This window comes from Convolutriloba macropyga, chromosome 3, assembly GCF_964194025.1.
Source record: "Convolutriloba macropyga chromosome 3, txConMacr16.3, whole genome shotgun sequence".
Classification (NCBI taxonomy): Eukaryota; Metazoa; Xenacoelomorpha; order Acoela; family Convolutidae; genus Convolutriloba; species Convolutriloba macropyga.
In genome coordinates, this window is record NC_134470.1 from 80,461,435 (window position 1) to 80,482,200 (window position 20,766).

A 20,766-nucleotide genomic window follows, 5' to 3' on the forward strand; every position below is an offset into this window, starting at 1 on the left:
TAATTAGTATACCGTTTAGTGTATATTTGTGGGAACACGGGTGTGCGATCGTTTGGGTCTGATCATAAAGCAATTTGGGTCTGCACATTCAGTTTTTTCATACAAAACAATAGAAAAACAATTCTCTCCAAAACTTGATGTTAAGCTCCTGTTTTTTGGTAAATAGTGTCGCTCAAAAATGATTGTATCTGTACGCTCAGAAAATTTCCGGGGAGATCTTTTACACTCTATTCACAGACCTGGCCATGAATCAGATGCAAATATTCATTAAGCGTGTTTTCAGAGGCTACTGAACAAAAATTTTACTAGGTTCAAGCGCTTAAGTGCAAGTGAAGGCGATCAAAGGGCCAAATTTGAGAGGTTGAGTTAAAAAAACAAGAACTGAGTGACTGATCCAATTATTAAAATTAGAACTAACTTTTCGAGATTTCGTTGCATTTCAAGAATCTGTCTTTCCTGTTCGTCTTTCTGCTGCTGAATTTCCCTTTCTAGCTTGAATCTCTCCTCTTCCAGTTTTTTCTAAGCAAAGTCATAACTAAGTCAAGTGTCATTTGAAATATCATTTTAACCTACCCAAGCTAAAATTCCAGAAACAAATTTGTATGTCAATAATTATCACTGAGAAAATCTGGCCTTCGCCGAGAACGACGTATCGGTTCGAGATGTAAGTCAGAATTTAACTTGTAAGTCAGAATTTTGAAGTGACTTTATCAGATTCACTTGCATGACGCACGCATTTTGCAAGTTTTGAATTTTGACACTGTATAAAGGAAGCTCTGGCATTTTTGAATCTAGCACTGCAGAGATCTGGAATTTTAGAACTTAGACTGCGTGTTTTAACCAACAAAATGTCAAAAAACTTTTCCGCTTGTGCCCCCCCCCCCTCCCCCCCCCCCAGCTTAATGGGTACATATTATTTCCACGGCCAGACGCATGTGCCATATTTTTTCATGATGATTTACAATGAACTGGCAATGTTACGTGCACTGTAACTGGGGGAAAGGATTCAAAACGTCATTTGCAAAAAGATGTCAAGTCTCGATAGAACTAACAGACTGTTCGGCTAGTGTCCTCTCTATTTCCCTCTGTTTCTCCTGAGACTGTTTCTCCATCTCTCTCTGCTTCTGCTCCAGCTCTCTCTCCTTCGCGTGCTGTTCACGCTCAGCCTCCGTCTTCTTTTTCTCCAAATCTCTCTCCATACTCTCTATCTGCTTACGTTTCTCTTCTGTCAACCTATTCACACATAATTAGCACCGCTTCACGTTTACAATAGAACATAGGAATAAAGAACAATAGGGTATTTTCCAATTTAACCCCCCCCCCCCCCTAAGAAATTATAGCCCACCATTATTGGGGGGCTATAGATTATCTAACATCTAAGGTGGGGGGGGGGGGGGTTTCTATAATGGGAAAGACCCGAACAATATACGACAGAGTGTGTTATTTTTAAAAAAACAATTGAGATCTATTCCTGCTAACCCCAACCTTAGTGGAAATCTAACCCCCCCCCCCCCCGCCTAGTACTGAAGACCAAACAAAAACGTCAAAAAATATTGAGCTATGTTCGGTTTCAGGCGTACGAAATCGCCGGAATCTTAAGTTTGAAATGCATTTTTTCGTTCATAATGTACCCCCCCCCCTTGAGATTACATATTAACTTGTTAAGTGACAACATTCAAATGTTGCTTAAACATTTTTGAATGATAAAATTTAAAAAAATAGTAAGGACTGTTCGCATATTTAATTTCAATGCAGTTGTACTGAAGCTCTCCTGTTTTTCAAAATGTTCAGAATCTTACTTGAAAAGCAGACAGCAGCGTATTTACGTTTTGGGCTATCAGGCTCATAATAGGGGTGATCGAGATTCAAACTTCAACCCGTTTCTTTTTCTCATGAACGTGAACGACCTTTCCAACATTTTCGTCAAAAACCGCTTTTTTATCTTGCCGACAGAAAAAAAATACCATTCCACGTACTACAACTACCGCAATTCGAAGCAATTTCAAGTTGCCTAGTAAAAGAACTAAGAAAGTTCAATGTGAGATTCAAATTACAAATTATAAATAATTATAAATTACATTACAAATTATAAATAATACTACTGAAAGGGTCATGATGATGTCAGATAAAGGGTTTTAGGATAGGAACTTTTCTCAAGATGGCTCAGATGGCCATCACGTTTTCTTTGCTGTTAAAACACTCACGTGCACATTTTAAAATGCCGAAAGTCTGCAGTGCCAGAAGTCAAAATGCCAGAAAATGCTACTTAGCCAGAAGTTGAATTGCGTTGACTTTCGTCATTTTAAAACGTTTTGCGGTTCTCGATAAACGCCAGAAGTTCTCAGTGACTTCAAGCAGAGTCACGTAACCATTACTTAAAAGGCACTGAAAAAACCCAAATCCACCACAAAAAATGTTTTCCAAGCTCAACAGTCACAATATTTAGCCAACATCGGTTAGAAACTGCAGATGTAGCAAAATTTCTTGTATGGAGTGAGAAATCACCTTTTTTGCAGAACTTGGGCGAAAATCATAGGAGTAAAATGCGGGCCTCAGAAGACCAGCTTAGAAAACTAGATTTGATGAAAACGGTTGAAATCAAAGGTTGCTTTTATTAGTGAAAAATGCCTTTTTTGTGGCTCTTTAATTTTTTCACCCAATGTGACATTATTTCTCATTTTATTCGAAAACTACTGTGAACACCTGTGAAAATTAAGCTAGATAAAAAAGAAAAAAACTAAACACATTCTATTCTGAAAAATCTCAAAAAAATCATTTTTAATTTGACTTTGAGATTGCTTTCTAGCTATTGAAAAAATAAATCGTGTTTCATTGTTTCATTCAATACTTGTTGCTTTTGTTTTGGAAAATTATGCACGTACGGTTTTGTTTACCACACGATATCAATACTACTATATTTCATTTCGGTAACTCTGCCACTATTGGTCACAATACCTGAATGTAAAGGGGCAAGGGAAGAATAACACTAATTACACTAGTGGATCTCAAAAAAGATCAGTTTATATTTTCACTTTATCGAACTGTTGATTAACTATTTCAGCTATATAAACCGCTGAATGCAGCCAAGTAACCAGAAAAAAAATTGGAGATTTCAAAATCTTGCAAGTAAGTCGCAAGATCGATTTATAATCTAAGACGATTTTTGCAAGATATTTCAAATCTTGCTAAAATATGGAAGTAGTATAAGTTTCATTGCGGAATTGCTAACAAGATTCTTTGATAATTTTGAATTCTTAGATCACCGAGCTAGGCTTAGTTGAATTCCCAATTTTTGTTTTTATGTATTTTTCATTGGGTGGGGGGGGGCAGAATAGATCCAATATTTCAATTTGGTAGTGCCCAACAAACAGTAAATGAGACAAACTGACAAATATCAGCAGTTGACGTGTAAAACTCAACAATCTATTTTCTCAGAGAACATAACAACAGAAAGTCATTTTTCACGTTGTTGTAATATTTATCGGACTGGTAATGAAAAGATGAGTTTAATGAGAAACAATTAATGAGTTCCGAAAAATTTTGAGTCTTTTCCATTATAGCCCACAGCTTAGTGGTCAGATAGCCTTTAGCCCCCCAATCATAGTAATTATACCATAAGGGGGGGGGCTATAATCGCATGGGGGGCTATAATGTGAAAGACAAAAATTTCTTGAGACACCAACAAGTTTTAATGATAAAACAATGGCTGCGATGGTGATAATAACTAAATAGTTAGTGCAATTATAAAAGATGCCATTCAAAATCTAGTTCAGCTCACATAAACATGCAGATACAAATAAGCAATCAAACAAACAATCAACATGTATTTCTGAGCCGCACACAATTTAGTCGCAAAGGTACGGGGCTAAAAAAACCTACTTAGTTAGAGTGACGTTAAAAGAAGAATTCAAATAACATTCAATAAATTTCACAGCTCATTGAAATAGCCAGATCTATTATACTGCCTCCCCCCGTATTTCTATGACCCCACTTACAAATTATGTGTTGGTATATAACACGTTACTAAAAAATTAGCACATGCGACTGGGTGAGCTGGAAATATATGCCAACTGGTGTAAAAAAAAATAGCATGGTGCCGTGGAGGGGAGTGTAAAAAGTGCATACCCACTAACTAATATAAAACATGACCAACAAATTAATGCCCACTGGGCGCTACCTGTTTATCCCATTTTTGAGGACCGAAAAAGTTAAATGGGTCAGACGAAAAATCGGTCAAGCGAAAAATCGCATTAAAAAGAACAACAGGACTAATATAATTGGTACAAACTTCGTTTGAGAGCAATTAAGAATGGAAACTATTCCAAACAGTCGTGACGTCAATAGAAATGTAAAACAGGTAGTTAATATGATGTTGCATAACTAAACAGGTAGTTACTATGATGTTGCATAACTAAACAGGTAGTTAGTATGATGTTGCATAACTTTTATTCTACTGTGCAAGTAAGTTTGTTCACATTAATGTACACAAAGATCAAGATGCTAAAACGAACCGCTGGTTTTCCCTAAAAGAGTGTTTCATCATGTCATTGATTAATGAGTTGAAGATCTCAAAGGAAAAGAGGGATCTTCTCCGTTTGTGCCCCCCCCCCCCCCCCCCGTAAGTTATGCACCCCAGTTACAAAGCACGTGCCATTACGTAGTTAGATGGTTTAAAAAACATTGCACGTGCTTTTGAGGAGTGCAAATAATATGCATTTACTAAGCTAGGGGGGGGGGGGGGCAGAAACGAAAAGATCTGAAACCAGAGAGACAAATGATTGAAAAATTATTCGACTTTAAACTAATTGCCTCCAATATAAATAAATTATTGTATATTGTATATACATACATTATTGTACATTATTGTGTATTATTATGTAACAGCAGTGCTACGAATAAAACTGATCATCAACGATCAACATTACGTCAACTTGCCTGTGATTGCGCAAATTTTATCGTGAACAGACAACTTAGTTTAGAAATCTGAACAGACAACTTAGTTTAGAGAAGATTTACACATTTTTTTTATTCGTTATTGTCACAAAAGATGCAATTTTGAAAACAGTGGTAATCAAAATTGAAACTCTTAATAATGGATCAGTGAGCGAAAAGGTTTTAAGCAGGCAAGGAAAAGAAAGCTTTAGTGTAAGTTCGTGCTGCGTTTTGAAATTTGCTAGAGGAAAAATTGGATCTTTTCCGTTTGTGCCCCCCCCCCCCCCAGTACGTTATGCACCCCATTTACAGAGCATGTGCCATTACATAGTAAATCGTTTCGTAAAAATATGCCACGTGCGTCTGGGGGTGCAAATAATACGCACACACTAAGCGGGGGGGGGGGGCACAAACGGAAAATATCCGAAAAATTGTAAAGCAGAAAATTAAGCAGCTTCCATAAATGATAGAGACGAATAGAATGACCCGAACAAATCGGAGTAACTTTTGCAAGAGAAATTTAGTTTTTTTAGAGTCCTACTTGTTCATTGCAATTGCATCCTCGTCCAATTCTGCTTCATCCTCTAAAACAACACAACACACAAACACAAACATGATCACAAAAGAATAAACAACAACAAGCAATGATGAATAAGTACACGTGTCTTGCCATAGCCTGAATGAAAACCAAGTGAAACGAAACTTGAAATAACAAGATCAAATTTTGCTCAGAATCATGTTAAATGTCAAAACGCCAGAAAAAAATACTGTAATATCTGTTCATGTATTTTAAGAAATTATGTAATTTACAAAAATAATTTCAAGATATCCCAAGAATAACGGAGAAAACTTTTCCTAACAAAATCTGGCTATGGGATTGTAAGTTTCAAAAAGTCAATTAAAACTTGCATTTATTGGCGAGGTATATCAAATTTCGCTTCATTGGGATCAGACAAACAACTCAAACACTAGCTTGTCATTTAACGAAATGTTTTGAATTTTTTAGTTGAATTAAAGAATCATCTATTAACTCTCTTTGCAACAACAACTGTTGCAAAACTTATGGATGAAATAACATGTTAGAGACCCCAGGGTACGTTTTCATCAGTCACTTAAACTTCCAGGCAGAGAATTTAGTTTGAAAGATTGAACTTATACTTGAAAAAATAAAAGCCTATAATTTTTGCCCTGAACTTTGTATCCTAATTTAGGAAACTAAATCTAGGACAAAAACATTGGACTTGTTCAGAAATCTACCTGTTGTCAGTTGAATTGAACCGCTATAAATAATTGGTTAATACGCTAACGGAGACAGAGAAGTTTGGTTTATTTTAACTCTTGTATATTTTTACGAAAAAACTTTTCTTTCACTAATCTGCAAAATTTTACACTTAATTTCAAATTCAAATGCAATTCAACATCTTTGTACAATCTGGTTGTCTAAAAACGTTAGAACAAAATCTCAGTCCCTCTAGGGCCTCGTCTCCAGCACTCGGGCGCAAGCGCACTCGTGTCAGGGCGTTAAGTCCCTCGGATGACTAATATTTAGTTTCAACATATAATTAGCGTCCGATGATGACTATTATTATCTAAAACAGCGGCAAAACTCTGCTTTGAGGTTAGGCTACTTTTTTGGATCAAATCTGTTTTGACCGCCCAGTTTTATGCCCCCATTTACAAATTATGTGGTTATATAGCACGTTTCTATGTAAAAAGTTAGCACATTCGCCTGGGGGCATAAAAGCTATTTGCCAACTAATGGGGGGGCTGAAACAAAATATATCCCTTTTCTTCTGGCGCCACTGTTTCTATTTGAAGATTGAAAAGAAAAGTGGAGGAAAAATAGAAAAACATCCTATTTAACTACATTGTGGCTTAAGTTATGCAATTGATGTAACCGCAACGAGAGTTGATTGGAATGATTAACAGACGGCTGTTATCGCCTTCTGGAAGTCATCCAAAAACTTGGTCTGGCCTAGGAGTTCGATAACTTTTCGATATCGATAACAACCTTTCGTTAATATTCACGAATAACTCTATACTCTCTAAATTTGAAAATAGCTTAAATTTGTTTTGACCACACTCGATTTTAAAATGAGGAGTAATGAGCATTTTTTAAACACACCAAGACCATGAAACTGAAAGATCGGTAGTGACAAAAAAACATCATTCGTTTAATCTCATCTATGACACCTCAAAATTTCATCAATTTCCTCCTTTTTTGCATTGCGATTGTCTTGGCACTCAGTTTCAGCATTACTGCCATTTTGACTGCTGCCTTCAAGAAGAGGCGGAGGCGAATCCGATAGAGTGTCGGTGGTCTTTGCCGAATCGGTTCGGATTGACTCGACTTTCAACGAGTAGGCAGCACTCGATACTGCCGATGGGGTCACTTCAGAGTCTTCAAGTAAATTCGCAAAAAAATGTTATTGAGTGAGCTGAGAAATGATATACCTTTGTTTTTTTAAATAAAAACCCTTGATACTTGTGAGCCATTTTCATATTCAAAACATAATTCAAAAATTTTAGCTTTTTTACGTTTAGGGCGCTGATACACGATCAATTTTCTTGAAAAACACTTAATATTTCAAGGCGAATTCGAATCTTCGAAAAACCGAATTCGAATCCGAATCTTCTGATAAACAATTAAATATTTTTTTGAAAAACCCTTGATGTTTATAAGCAAATTTCAAATTTGAATTTTCAACAAATTTCAATTTTTGAACATTAGCTTAGCTGACATCGATAATTTTTTTTGAAATATTTCGAAGAGAAATTGAAACATAAAACAAAAACAACTTGATAAAAACATCAAAAAATTTCTTTTTTTTAACTTCAGCTCAGCTGATACACGATTGCTTTTTAACGTAAAAACCCTTATTATTTTTAGGCAGATTTCGAATTCAAAACTTCAAAAAACTTCAGCTTTTTTACGTTTAGCTTAGCTGATATAGTACTAATTTTCTTAAAAAACATTTAATTCAAGGCGAACTCGAATCTTCAAAAAAATTGAAATGTCATCAATATTCATTTTTTTTACCTTTCGCTTAGCTGATAAACAATTAAATTTTGTTCTGAAAAAACCTTGATATTTTCAAGCGAATTTCGAATTCGAAAATTTCAGCATTTTTACGCTTAGCTTAGCTGATACACAATTAATTTTCTCGAAGAACACTTAATATTTCAAGGCAACTTCGAATCTTCAAAAAATTTGAAATTTCGACAACATTCAATTTTCTTAACTTTAGCTTAGCTAATAAACAATTATTTTTTTGAAAACCACTAAATATTTCTAAGTGAATTATGAATTTGAAAGTTCAACAAATTTCAATTTTTGAACTATAGCTTAGCTGATATAGGATTTAATTTTTTTCTTAAAAAAGCCCTTCTATGTGTCTGAGGGTTTGCGATGCACTTACCACTCTCTCCGATTGGATCACGACTCATGATGAAGATTTCAGGACAGTACGCCTAAAATGGAAAAAAATCGTTTTCAGCATATAGTTCCGCTCATATTCTATTTATAATAGAACAATTTTCTTCAGCAGTTTTTCCGCTTATGAAACCAAATGAGACGTATGCATTTCAGACGACCTCTGATCAGACTATATTTTTGAGTTAACCCAGTCTACGTAATGTCGAGAGCAGATGCAACAAGTGTAAGATCAAGTCTGATCAGAGGTTAATAATAGGCTGATCATTAAAAACCAATAATTGAATTTTCCACTGTTCAGAGCAAGTTCAGACAATCGTTTCCTGCAAAGATTTTTAATCTGAACAGGGTATAAATTGACATGATCGTAATCTGGCCATAGTAAAACAAGATACCGAGAAATGCTATGATTCATCGTTGGTTTTAAATGTTACTATGATCCGGGTAGGTCAGGAGTCTCTCCACCTGGGATGAATTAACCAATTTTTTTAGGGAAGCAATCAATTTTAGAACTCACAAATGGAGGTAAGAAGTTTTTGACTTTGAGTTGTTTCTCCTGCATGTGTTTGACTTGCGTCATAGCCCTTCCCACACTTTTGAGGAAAATGAACTTCTTGGGAAGAGTGCCTCCCTGCTTCCCTATCTGGTCTATGATGACGTCACGCAACTCAACCAAAGGTGTCTCTGGGTACACTCTGTATAACAAGCAATTGATTAAAAATATAAACCAAAATTTTCCAGGGCATCAAGGGATACTTCCGGGCTCAATCCTGGGCATTATATTCGCGTAACACTGATCATGACTAAATCAGCAATGAACCATGGTATGGTCAGTCTGTAATTTTACAACACCCCCCCCCCCCCCCACCAGCGCGTCGCGTTGACTTCCACAAAAAAAGTTACTAATCATACTCCCCACGCTTATATGCCTCAAATTATCGAAAAACAAGGCTGAATTGTTATGTGGTGTGAAAAAACCCATGTCCGACTCACGAAAAGACTTGAACTTGACTTTATTTGTGATGCTGTACATTGATTTAAGACGAATATCAATACTCCCTCTAGATTTATACAAATCGAGCTATCGGTGCAATATTTTTTGTGCAAATATTCCTATGCATTACAAATTAAGACAGGTTCATACGTTATCGATAAAATGTAGTTACTCGATGAGAGTTAATGTTTCCTATAAAAACTTACTCATCGGAAAATGACAAAATAAAGAAACTTTCTAGCAAAAGCAAGACAAAAAAACCAGAGTTAAATAATTTTTTCGCACAAGTGATGATTTATATTATATCTTCAGTAATAGAATATGAGATATAACAAGTAGATACTTTTTAACTACCTAAAATCATTTACTGTAAAGATAATTCCACCCTTTAGCGCAAAAAAAACGCGTTTTTCTGTCTATGTTAGAATCTTTATGAACCAAAATCAGAACAAAAACTATCTAAAATGATTACAAGTCTGAGACAAACAGTTACAGCGGAAAATTGTGTACTAAGGTAGTTTGGTCAGCAAGAAAGTTCTATTTTTTAAACTTTTTTTAGTGTCTTTCCTTTCTTCAAGAGTGCTCTTAATTACCACTTTGCCCAAAAATTCAAAAAATGATGTAAACCGACTAGTGTTTTCTAGACTTTTCTTGGATCCATAAAATGTTCGCTGTTTCAAATACTTACATTGATAATTACATAAAACCTACATTGTAGATATTGAAGAAAAATTTTACCAATTTCAGATTGATTTCAGGTTCGCTTGAATCTCAAAAGCAATCGTTTTGTTTTCATTTTTTTTCGTGAAATGTTTCTTCAAGCTGTTAAGGTGTATTTGTTGAGGTAGTATTGACCAAATTAAAACTACTTCCACTTATAATGCTGGCCTAATTGTGATTCACGAAGTACTGTCCATATCTAGTTTTCTAAAATTAAGAACGTGAACAAAAAAGCCAGCCATTTAGTTAACGAAACTCTAAAACTAATTTGAACGGTGATGCAATTGTGAATTGCTCAGTTTTAAACACATGTAATTTTCAATTTTCACTTGCGTTGAAACTCTAAGTAGAGTGTTGTCAAAAAATATCATCACGCTTTTGATCAGAGAAATAACGCCGATGTTTTCAATGTTAAAATTTTCCAATTTTTACCAATGTTTGAGAAATCAATTTCCAACAAAATACTACAACGCTTAAACGCCGTCAATATGAGTTGAGGTGCTTGTGAACTTGGAGAACTCAAAAAAGTATTTCAATCCAAAAATGTTGGTAAAGTTGTTACTCTAGAGTTTGGTTTGGATCTTCTCAAATTTTCAGTAGGCAACAATTATTAGTTTAATTTTTTTGGGGAAAAATTAATTACCGAAAAATCAAAACTTTAAAAATTGCCGGGAATAATTTTTTTTTGAAAAATATCCAATGATTTTAGCAACTAAATGAATCTTCGAACAAAATAAACTACACTTCAAAATTTGGCTCGCATTTGTGATTATGAAAATGTAGCAATTTGTTTATGAATTTCAATGTTGTTTTAATATTTATTATCCACCTTTCTGGGATAGATCTTAAAAATTATTTCTCTACTAAAAATGACGCAAAATTATTCCTTATATTCCATTGCTTATTTCTTTACTACCGCAACTCGATGTGGAAAAATGTTTCACAGTTTCGAATTCCGTTTTGTAACTTAAAGTTATACATAAATTTATTAAAGCTTTCATTCAATGATGAAAAAACTTCACAGTTAAAAGTAGAATACTTTCTCATCAACATCATGTTGCTAAACGACACAAAAAAGATTCTCCAACAGAAAAATATTTTAGGGTTTCAAAAATTTAATGAACTATGAATTCTAATTGATCGAGAAGTTTATTAAAAGCATCGAGTGGAGTTCTTTAGGCGGTATGAACATGCAAAAATGCTAGGAAGTGTTTGTTTTCTGCAGTAAAATTGTGACAATTCTGTTCAGCCCTGCAACCAGCTAAATATAACTCGATACAAAACAAAAAATCAAATTGAGCCGGAGAAAAGTGACACAATAAAAATCAGTTGCCAAAACTGGGAAATTAAAAACAAAGAAAACAAATAGAATCAGCCTCAAAATGAAAAGAATTTATGCCATTGAAACATTTTCAGGTTGGAATATGAGCTGTTTAAAAAATTATGTCAAAACAACATATTCCTGATGCCACAAATATTAAATATAAAGTAAAATTACGTTATCAAGTAAAATCAACATGAATGACCGACAATTGAGCTTAATTGACTTTTTTTTATAGATTTTGGAATACAAATAACAAAGATAAACCAAAATAAATTCAGTGATTTGGGGAGTTTTTGTTTTAAATAATAGGAAAAAACCTGTTGTTCGAAAAAGAAAACAATTTTCGATAAAGCACAAGATCGACATCAATTTGGTGGCATCAACATTCTAGGATAAAAAATCCTCGAGTAGGAAATGAAGCAGCAAATGCTTCGACAAATTAAGCCCGGAACACCACTTAAGTACAGAGAAAACCTTGAAGGTGGGCTATATGTCCTATGTACCGCATGTGCTCAAATTGTTTCTCAGTTTTAGAGTTTTCCAAAAATTCCGTTTTCCAAAAATTTTTTGATGAAATTTATATTCAATCACTTAAGTTTCCAGGGTTTTGAAGTTTTGGAGCTCGTTCTTGTCATTTGTGCATTTCTTGTTTGGGTATTCTCTTGACGTTTTTTATAAAAGTTCGTTAAATTTCCTGCTGAATTGTTTAATAAGTGAATCGTTAATCCATATTGATTTAGATTTCGAAACCAAAACGAAATTTAGACTGCAAAAATTTACTTTAACTGGTTTGCTTGCTTTTATTTCGAAGTTTCTATCCGTTGAAGATTGTTAAAAACTTTCTTCAGAAAAAAACAGTGTTTGGCAGCTGATTTGCAACTGGTTTAAAAATGTTTGTTCTTGTTTTGATGGCCAACCGAAACTAGGGGTTTTATGGTAATGTCACTTTACTGAAAACCTGTTAAGGGAATTTGGATATGTCAAGTCCTTATACGTGTTGTTCTCTACAATAATGAAGGCAATATCATCGAAAATTAGTTTTTGTTTGGCTATTATTGCAGTCGGATCGCTGCTCCTGAGAAAAGAGGAGAAATCTGCTACATAATTTGATTGCTCATCAAAATATAAAACTACAACCCCAGATGCTTGTTTCATTTTTGTGTCATTTGTAAATTCCAAATAAAAAAAATCCTGGTACTCTAAACATAGAATCACTTTTAATTGAAGTGTCAATTTATTTTATTAAATTAAAAGCGAGAGCGTCCAGTTTCCGGGTCGTTCCCATTATAGCCCCCCCCCCCCCAGCTTAGTGGTCAGATAACCTATAGCCCCCCAATCATGGTAATTATACCATAATGGGGGCTATTTTTTCATGGGGGCTATAATGGGAAAGACCCCAGTTTCCTTCTCTTGTTTTGTATTTTCTAGAAAAGAACTGGAAAATTTTTTCCGCGTGCCGATCACGTAACATTTTTTTAAAATGATAGTCATCGGAGACCACAAGTTCTATATCCGTTAAGTGCAATGTGAATCACAATTTTTGGAGCAACCGTTTTCTTTAAATGGATAATAAAAATTGATGATCAGGTGAAATAGCGCGTTTCTTACAAATTTTTGGCGCATTTTAGCATATTTCAGCGAATTATCATGCAAGGTTTTTGCGCTGATGTTTTTGAATTTCAGCGCATTTGTTGCATAATTTTTGGAAGATATCTCGAGACTGGTATGCTTTTAATCAGGTGACTAATCAGACTATAATCAGAGTATGATCAGACTATGGTCAGAGTAATTTGTGAACCTGATGAATCCTGCAGAGATTGTGTAATTCATGACAGTGTTGTATGCACAGTTATACTGCTCATTCCAGTACTGTGCAGGCACTATGTAAATGTGCAGGTCTGTCATCTAAACACACATTACCACAGTCAGTAAAAGTAGTCAAAAACTGAAGAGGGCACTGATCAGAGTTTTTTCAGACTGATCCGATAAATTTACTCTGAGATTTTACTTTGACAGAGCGAAAAATGAAATGACCAGAATATGGTCATTATATGAATATAGAGATGAAACACCATACTCAGTACTGATTTACTTTGTTACTATGATCTGGATGGTCTAGAGTTTTTTTTAAGAGTTCGAGCTTAAAAAGTATAAATGAAACACAATGTTTAATTTTAACGGTTAAAAGCGAAATCTGTGATTTTTTAAGATTACGGAGGCTATGAGATAAAACCCTGACTAGTGAGCTAAAAATGAACAATTGATAATTTTTCGTGAAAACTGGGCCAAAGATCCAGAATTACAACCTAGTAGACCTATCACGTGAACTAATCATTCTTAAATCCATTTTCCCCAAGACCCAAACCGTTCTTATAGTACCTCAGGGTCACTAAAAGTAAACTGTCTGGACATCATCATCGGCCTAGCTGCATTTTTCATCTGAAATGACGTCATTTGCCCCTCAGCCCTCTGGCGGTTATGGTGCTGGGTACTTTGACCAAATTGATGCACTGGTTGAGTTTGCCTCAAGTTACTTTGAGGTCCAGAGAACGTGCGGTAATCGTAATGATGATCTGGATTTGAAATTGGTTTTGGATCTATTTGCTCGACAATAGCTGCATATTTGTGCTGGTTTTGGTTCAAAGCGCGCCTGCTTTGTTCTTGATAAAAGCGCACTTCTTCTTCAGTCAAACTTTGGTCTTCAATTTCTTTTGTCTGTTGGTCAGTACCCTGGATTTGATCGCTCTTTTCACTGGTGTTATTTACACCGTGTGACGTATTAAGAGCCGAGGGTGGTTCGTTTGTTGTCATTTTAAATGTCTCACTCGGCGAAAGCTCGGCTTTTCTCGGCGACTCTTCGGGTATCGTGGGATGTAGTCGTTTATTGTTCGCGAACCCCATTGAAAAATTGGTTCTATTATATAATATAAGGGTGTTTGAAACTGATTGGTTACCGTAATTAGGGTTCATCTTTGGGTTCTGGTAGGTCGCGGGCCCGTTGGGCAATGTTGACGGGTCCTGTGGTTGAGGTCTTGCTTGAGGTGTTATAGGACCCAATGGTCGAACGATGTTCATTTGGGGCACCCTGGGTCTCATTGCGGGTTGATGATTGTTTGTTTGTTTGTTCATGCCAAAATCAGGCTGCATATAAGGGTCATACCCATTGAGAGATCTCAAATTCGGGTGGCCGTTAGGATAATTTGTCTGATTCGGTGGGCGTTGATACAAGGTAGAATGCATTACTGACCGCTGACTTGTAACAGGCTTGTTGTAATTAAGGTTTCTAGCGTCCATATTTGGGGCATATTGGCCATTTATTATGAGATTTCTGATGTTTGACGAATTGGAATTATGACCTGAAAAATTATCCCCGAAGTTTTCACGTGATGCAACTTGGGACGGCCTGATATTATTTGGGTCTTGATAAAAATGGTAAGAATTATTTCCCATAGATGATTTCGATGCTGTTGGTTCGTCTGGGCGAATGTTCAGCCCATTTAAACTGCCGTTTGGCGACCTTTGAAAAGGTTCTTGGTTTACTCTTTGATGTTGCAGTTGTAGATTTTGATGTCGACTGGATGTAAGCGGATGAGGTTGTGATGTTTGATGGTTCTGGATTTGCAACCCGGTCATTCGCTCTTCCGGGGGCTTATATTTCAGGTAGTCATACTGGGAGTGTTCGGTTTCGGAACCCATTTAAGATAACTTTTTAACTTAAATTACGTAGTAGCGTCGTCGTTAAAGGCATTCTTTTAATATTACAGGTTTGTTAACAAAAAGAACTTAATATAACATACGTCATCTATGTTGCTTGTTCCAATAAAAATAGAAAAAAAATGGTTAAATCTCAATAAACAGGAGTTGAATATTAATTAGAAAATTGGGTCCCCAAGTTAAATTGTCAAATATTAAGAGTCTATTCAATTTAGAAGCCCATTTTGGAAATGTATCAATTATTCTAGTTTTTTTGAATTAGTTTGCACGTACAAGTTCAAAATAAAAGTGACTTAAATTTCTGTTGGTCCAAAAATTGAAAGATAAAAATGTCAGGATAAAACTTAGAACATTTCCGACCATAAAAATAAGACATCATTTCAAACATAAAGCAAATGTTAGTTTCAACAGCATAAGGAAAACAATTTTTAATGGAAAAATAAAGGAAAATAAACAATCACGTTTTGTACAACTGCGCGCAGCCGTTTAAAAGCACTCTGGAATTAAAACTTAATACATGAGTTCAATATTGGCTGTAGGTATATTTTTCCATGTTCTAAGCGGCTTTCCTGGCTACAGCGCACAAATGGATGTTGGATAAATTTACGGAAAATATGGATTGATTAGGACGCGAAATGAAGCTATGGTGAGGTTTGAGTTGAGTTTTAGCCACCTGGTTCAAACGCGCTTCTTTGTTTAACCAAAAGGAAAATTTAAAAAAAATTCTTAAAGTTGAACATTTTTAGCAACAATTTGTGCTCAATAAACACCACATTTCAAAACTGAAGATACTTTTCCGTTCATCTAGATTAAAAAGTTTTGCTAAAAATACAAATTTAGCAAAAAGTTAGAATTTACGCTAATAAGGAATAATCTGAAAAATTTCCGGAGAACAATACAATTAAGTTTTGAAAACTACTACTCATGAAATGTTTTTCTTAAAAAATTGTATTTCACACTGTATAATCACAAAGAGGTTCGCTAATGCGCGTTCGCACATAAATTTCCGACCCCACTCATCCATATTTTTCATACGAACAACAAAATCAAACAACAAAAGCAACAAACATTAATTTTATCCAAAATTATGTCCATTTAGCTACAAAAAGAATTAATTAAAAGGTTTGTTTATTCGTCAAAAAGAAGCGCCTGAGACCTGCTTTTATTCAGAGAACGCCTTATGTCTACAAAAAACGTCAAATAGACAAAAATCAAAAATTAGTTTTTTTTTGCGAAAACCCAAGTCGAAGTCTGTAAATTCACATTTATAACGAATTCTTTAAAACCATTAGATTTTGTACACTTGCACCATACCCTGACAACATTTATGTCATGCGTGACTCGTAGGTAACGATACTAGGTAAGAAATAGGCAAAAAAGAACAAAATGCGAAGTTGTTTTTTTTTGTCTTTGAAAACCAACTGTTTTCAAAGTCATGAAGGCCATCAGCCATCTACTCAACTCAGAAAAAGGGCTATTTTATTTTTCCACAAATAGCCAAAGAGATCTGTCATTAGCAGGAAACTTTATGCGACTAAAGAGACAAAGTAAAAACGAGAGTTAAAAACAAATTTAAAAAATATCAATTAAACTCTTCGGGAAAGGGAAGTCGAAGCCGTTAAAAACCATAGTCTGTGCCTTTAAAGACTTTCAGATGTTCAATTGTGCATTGTTTAGAACACCAATAATGAATTATGTGAACTCTCAACGATTTTGATAATTTGATAAACGAGAAAAAACATGAAAATTAGACCAAATATATTTGAATAAAAAAAAATGCGAAATCTAGTAATATCAAAGCCAGAAAACCTTAAGTTGACGCGTAAAACCGCAAAAACAATTGAATCTTAACTCGGTAGAAAGAAGAGGAAAAAGAAGCATTCTTTTTTTGCTGACACTACAAGTTGACCAAACTAAGAGAAAAATAGTGGCAAAGTTTAATAAGCCATTGTCTCTTTAAAAATAAACCATTTTTAAAAATCATAATCTTTCTAGTTTGGAAAATAGAGATATTAAATTGCAAATGCTTAGGAAACCAATGGGACCTATCGGCAGTGAGCTTTGAATTGAACAATTCTGTTGTTTAATTTACATAAAAAGATTGAAAAAAAAACTGACTGATTACAATCCGACTTTTTTGGTTTATAGCAGTCCAATATTGGACCAAAAACAGCTCTGTTACTGCCGCTTCTCCATTAAGAATACTGAATTGTTTCCAATGTTATATATCTAGTTAATTTTTTAGCTATAAGATCAAAAAAATATGCTGCTTTGTTGATAATCACAAGAAAAGTTAGCAAAATATGGCAAAAATGTAATTCCAGACTACTCTCAATGAAAATAGAAATAGGACTAGCTCCCTTTGTAGTTGAAAGAGATTGTGGTGGTTGTTTTTGGGTGTGTACTTCCGTCAAATTTAATCAAAGTGGACGATAGAAGCTTATTTCGTGCAATTTTTGACGAAAATGGCTGAATTTTGAAAAATTTAGCCAATGTTTTAGCCAAAAAAATTAAGTCAAAATAGTCAACAATACACTTTTGTCTTTAAACATTGAGCAACAGTACTATTTTTAAAAACTTTTACTTATTTTAGTAAAAATTGGCGAAACTTTATGCAAAAATTCCGGAAAATGTGAATAAAATAAACGCAAATTGGTCTAATAATCACAAAAATTTAAACGTTGATAACTTGCTCTAGAAACCAAAACTCAACAAAATCTTTTTATTCCATATTCTACGCTGGACGGGCTTTTTAACAATATCACTCACAGCTCTCTACGATGAATATATCGATCGATCATAACTGTCTGAACAAAAAAAAACCAGTTGAGTATATAGTTCCTCCCCCCTCAAGAGGGGTCGGAACAATAAAGGGAAATATTTTCACTTGTACCCCAATAATATATGCTGTTCAAACTCGATTTTAGACTTCAGAAAAGTTCAAACGTTCGAAGTTGAAAAAAATAATCTGTATAAAAGAGGTGCTATAATAAGAAACAAAAAGTTTCGTTTCCAACTTAACCGAAAAAATATGAAAAGTAAACTTTGTAGGTAGGGTTAACGACGCGAAGTTTAAAAATGGCGTCAATATTCAACTCCATATGCTGATTAGAACTTTTTCACGGAAAATTGTTGAAATTGTACCGAAACCACAACTATGTTCAATATCTTTGCTCTACTCGGTCGTAGTGATTAGAATAGAACAAGTCACCAAAAATCTGCTCAAGTATCAATCTGGTTGATTTGCTATAGGTGAACATGTTTAGTGGATGAAGCTCCAATCAAACTTGACCATTGAAAAAAATGAAAAAAAACGTAACAGGACAAGTCATGTCCTGCAAAAATAATTTTCATCAACTAAACCAAAAATTAGACCTAAACTGAACAGAAATGGATTAGGAAAACCACTTAGAAAAAAAATCCGGTCAAAAATCGCAAGCATGATAAAAATTGAAAAAATATCAAATTGCTGCATGTAAAAAAAACACTTGCGACGAAGCGATTTTTTTAAAGGCACTTTCTTACTCGGCTCTAAAACTAGAATAAAAAATTCTCACTCCCTAAAACCACTCGGTTTTTTTGTTTTGCTTCGGGGTGAACAAAATCATTAATTCAAATTTACTTCAAGAATCATGAAAACGTGTGAACAGATCTTACAAAAAAAACCTGAATACTCTGAAACTGACCTGAAGTTGAAATTAACTTAGGCCCATATGAACGATACTTTAAACGGAAAAATTATTTTCAATTTTTATTAGTTTTTTACCAATCAATTTTTTCTCATTAAAAACTGAGAAAAATATTAAAAAGAGAAAAAAACAATCTGATAAACTTTTCCAAAAAACTTCACCAGTTACTACGCCAAAACAATTTGTTCGCAACAAATTTTGTTTTAGTTTCTCTCCGTGATAAGCTGATGCATGAAAATCAAAATTACCCACACTGACCCATAATACTGCGAAAAATAATGGTTTGAAATTAATTTCGAAAACCAATTGCAAATTTTTTATGCACAAAATAGAGTAAATGTTGCAAGATCCAAAATTTTTTGACAAAAATTTGACAAGGCTGCTCATGTTAAGTTACTGACTACCTAGAAATCAACTTAACAACACAGAAACACAAGATAGTCAGGCAGTCAAAATTGAACAAAGAAAAACAAATTTTCTTCAATTATTTCAGTGAATAAATCTTCAGCGAAGATTAAAACTGGTCATTCAAACTTTCAAATATCCCCTGTGAAAAAATTGATTATGGATTATAGTTCTGAATCAGCACATGATAACAACTTGATTTCAAAGAAAGTTTTCCCATAAAGAATAAAGACAAAAATGGAAAAACATTAAAGAAGTTCAAAAATTATCAAATTTTAGTCTATTTTGCTTATCATAACAAATTTAAAAATGATGGCAACCAACTGAAATGTCCACCACAATAGCAACAAAACCTGTCTTTCGTATAAAAAATTTACCCAATAAGAAAACAAAACAAAAGCTGTGAAAAAAGCGCATAAAACGTAAAAATTGCAAAATAGCTCAAAATTGCATCTTAATTTCTAATGTTTGCTGCGGATGCTCATTAACACTTCTAATTAAACGAAAACAAGTTAGAATAAATGACAAAAATTTTTTGGCTGAAAATTTAGAGTTAAAACTATTCAACTGATTTGAAAATGCAGCACCTGATGAAAAAAATTTACTGGCTTATTGCAATTTTTTCAGGCCTACTTTTCTGACTTATCTTTCGAAAACCTGTATGAGCAAAAACACCATTCTCTGTTCTCTCCATTAATCAATTTTGTTCAGAAACAAACAAAATTTAAAGTTTCAGCATAAGTGGCACTGACTTTTACGTAATCCTTAATATTATTCGACCCATGAAAACAGTAGATTACCATCACTCCTCTTCGAGTCGTAAAAACGACAGCGCACCATTGCAATTCAAATTCTTTGAATTGTAAAAATTGAACTGTATATATTGATAAATAGACAAAAGTGGCTGCTATTTTCGAACTCCTATATTTGTTTCAAAGGTACCTTCAAGCCACATATGTTTGTTTCAAATGTACATTCATACAAGCCAAACAAAGCATTAAAAAAAAATTTCTAGTCTCTTGTTTTTGGGAGCTTATTTCAAAGTACTTCAAAAGGTAGTTGGTTCAGATGTTTGTAGCTGGCACTTATTGCGAGAAAAATTTCAAACTTTCAACCAATGATTGTGAACAATTCAAAGTTATTTGGTTGTACTGATTTAGACAGTGGAATGAGCAAACAAACAATGAAACGAGCTTCTGAAGAAATCTATTAAACTCAAATAATTTTGACGGCTCAAAAAGAATTTTGGCAAGCTTATGTCAGACTGAGAATTTTCAAATCAACAAAGGAACTCAGTAAATAGCAAATTTTGAGAAAAAAAAGAAACATCTACTATTAATCATTTGATGTTCAGGGGAAATTTTGGACAGATAGGTTTTATTTTCCACAATTTATAGAAAAAAACATCAAACTCTCCCACTAAATAGGACCCATTTGTCCAAAATTTCTCCTTAACGTCAAATAATTTTATTTTTGCAGTTGGAGTGATTGCAACAGAGATTAAATGTTTTCACTAAAATTTTTCTGCAAGCAGGAAAAACGATTGTCCGAGCAA

At 34.2% G+C, this 20,766-nt stretch overlaps 1 protein-coding gene across 5 annotated transcripts in view; it reads right to left on the reverse strand.

Moving 5' to 3' along the window:
* The window catches only part of LOC142336508 (uncharacterized), a 60,901-nt gene that overhangs the window by 38,490 nt on the left and 1,645 nt on the right, over nucleotides 1-20,766 (reverse strand). The window contains exons 1-8 of one of the 5 annotated variants that reach the window (XM_075385398.1): nucleotides 13,783-15,570; nucleotides 13,202-13,308; nucleotides 8,883-9,060; nucleotides 8,352-8,403; nucleotides 5,474-5,516; nucleotides 4,512-4,523; nucleotides 1,053-1,233; nucleotides 419-519 (exon numbers count right to left, since the gene is read on the reverse strand). In XM_075385398.1, coding sequence (XP_075241513.1) covers nucleotides 419-519; nucleotides 1,053-1,233; nucleotides 4,512-4,523; nucleotides 5,474-5,516; nucleotides 8,352-8,403; nucleotides 8,883-9,060; nucleotides 13,202-13,308; nucleotides 13,783-15,099 — 1,991 coding nt within the window. In that variant the 5' untranslated portion in view covers nucleotides 15,100-15,570. Of the gene's footprint in view, nucleotides 1-418; nucleotides 520-1,052; nucleotides 1,234-4,511; nucleotides 4,524-5,473; nucleotides 5,517-8,351; nucleotides 8,404-8,882; nucleotides 9,061-13,201; nucleotides 13,309-13,782; nucleotides 15,571-20,766 lie in introns of those variants that run through there. The other 4 variants (XM_075385396.1, XM_075385399.1, XM_075385400.1 and 1 more) reach the window with 4 other exon arrangements.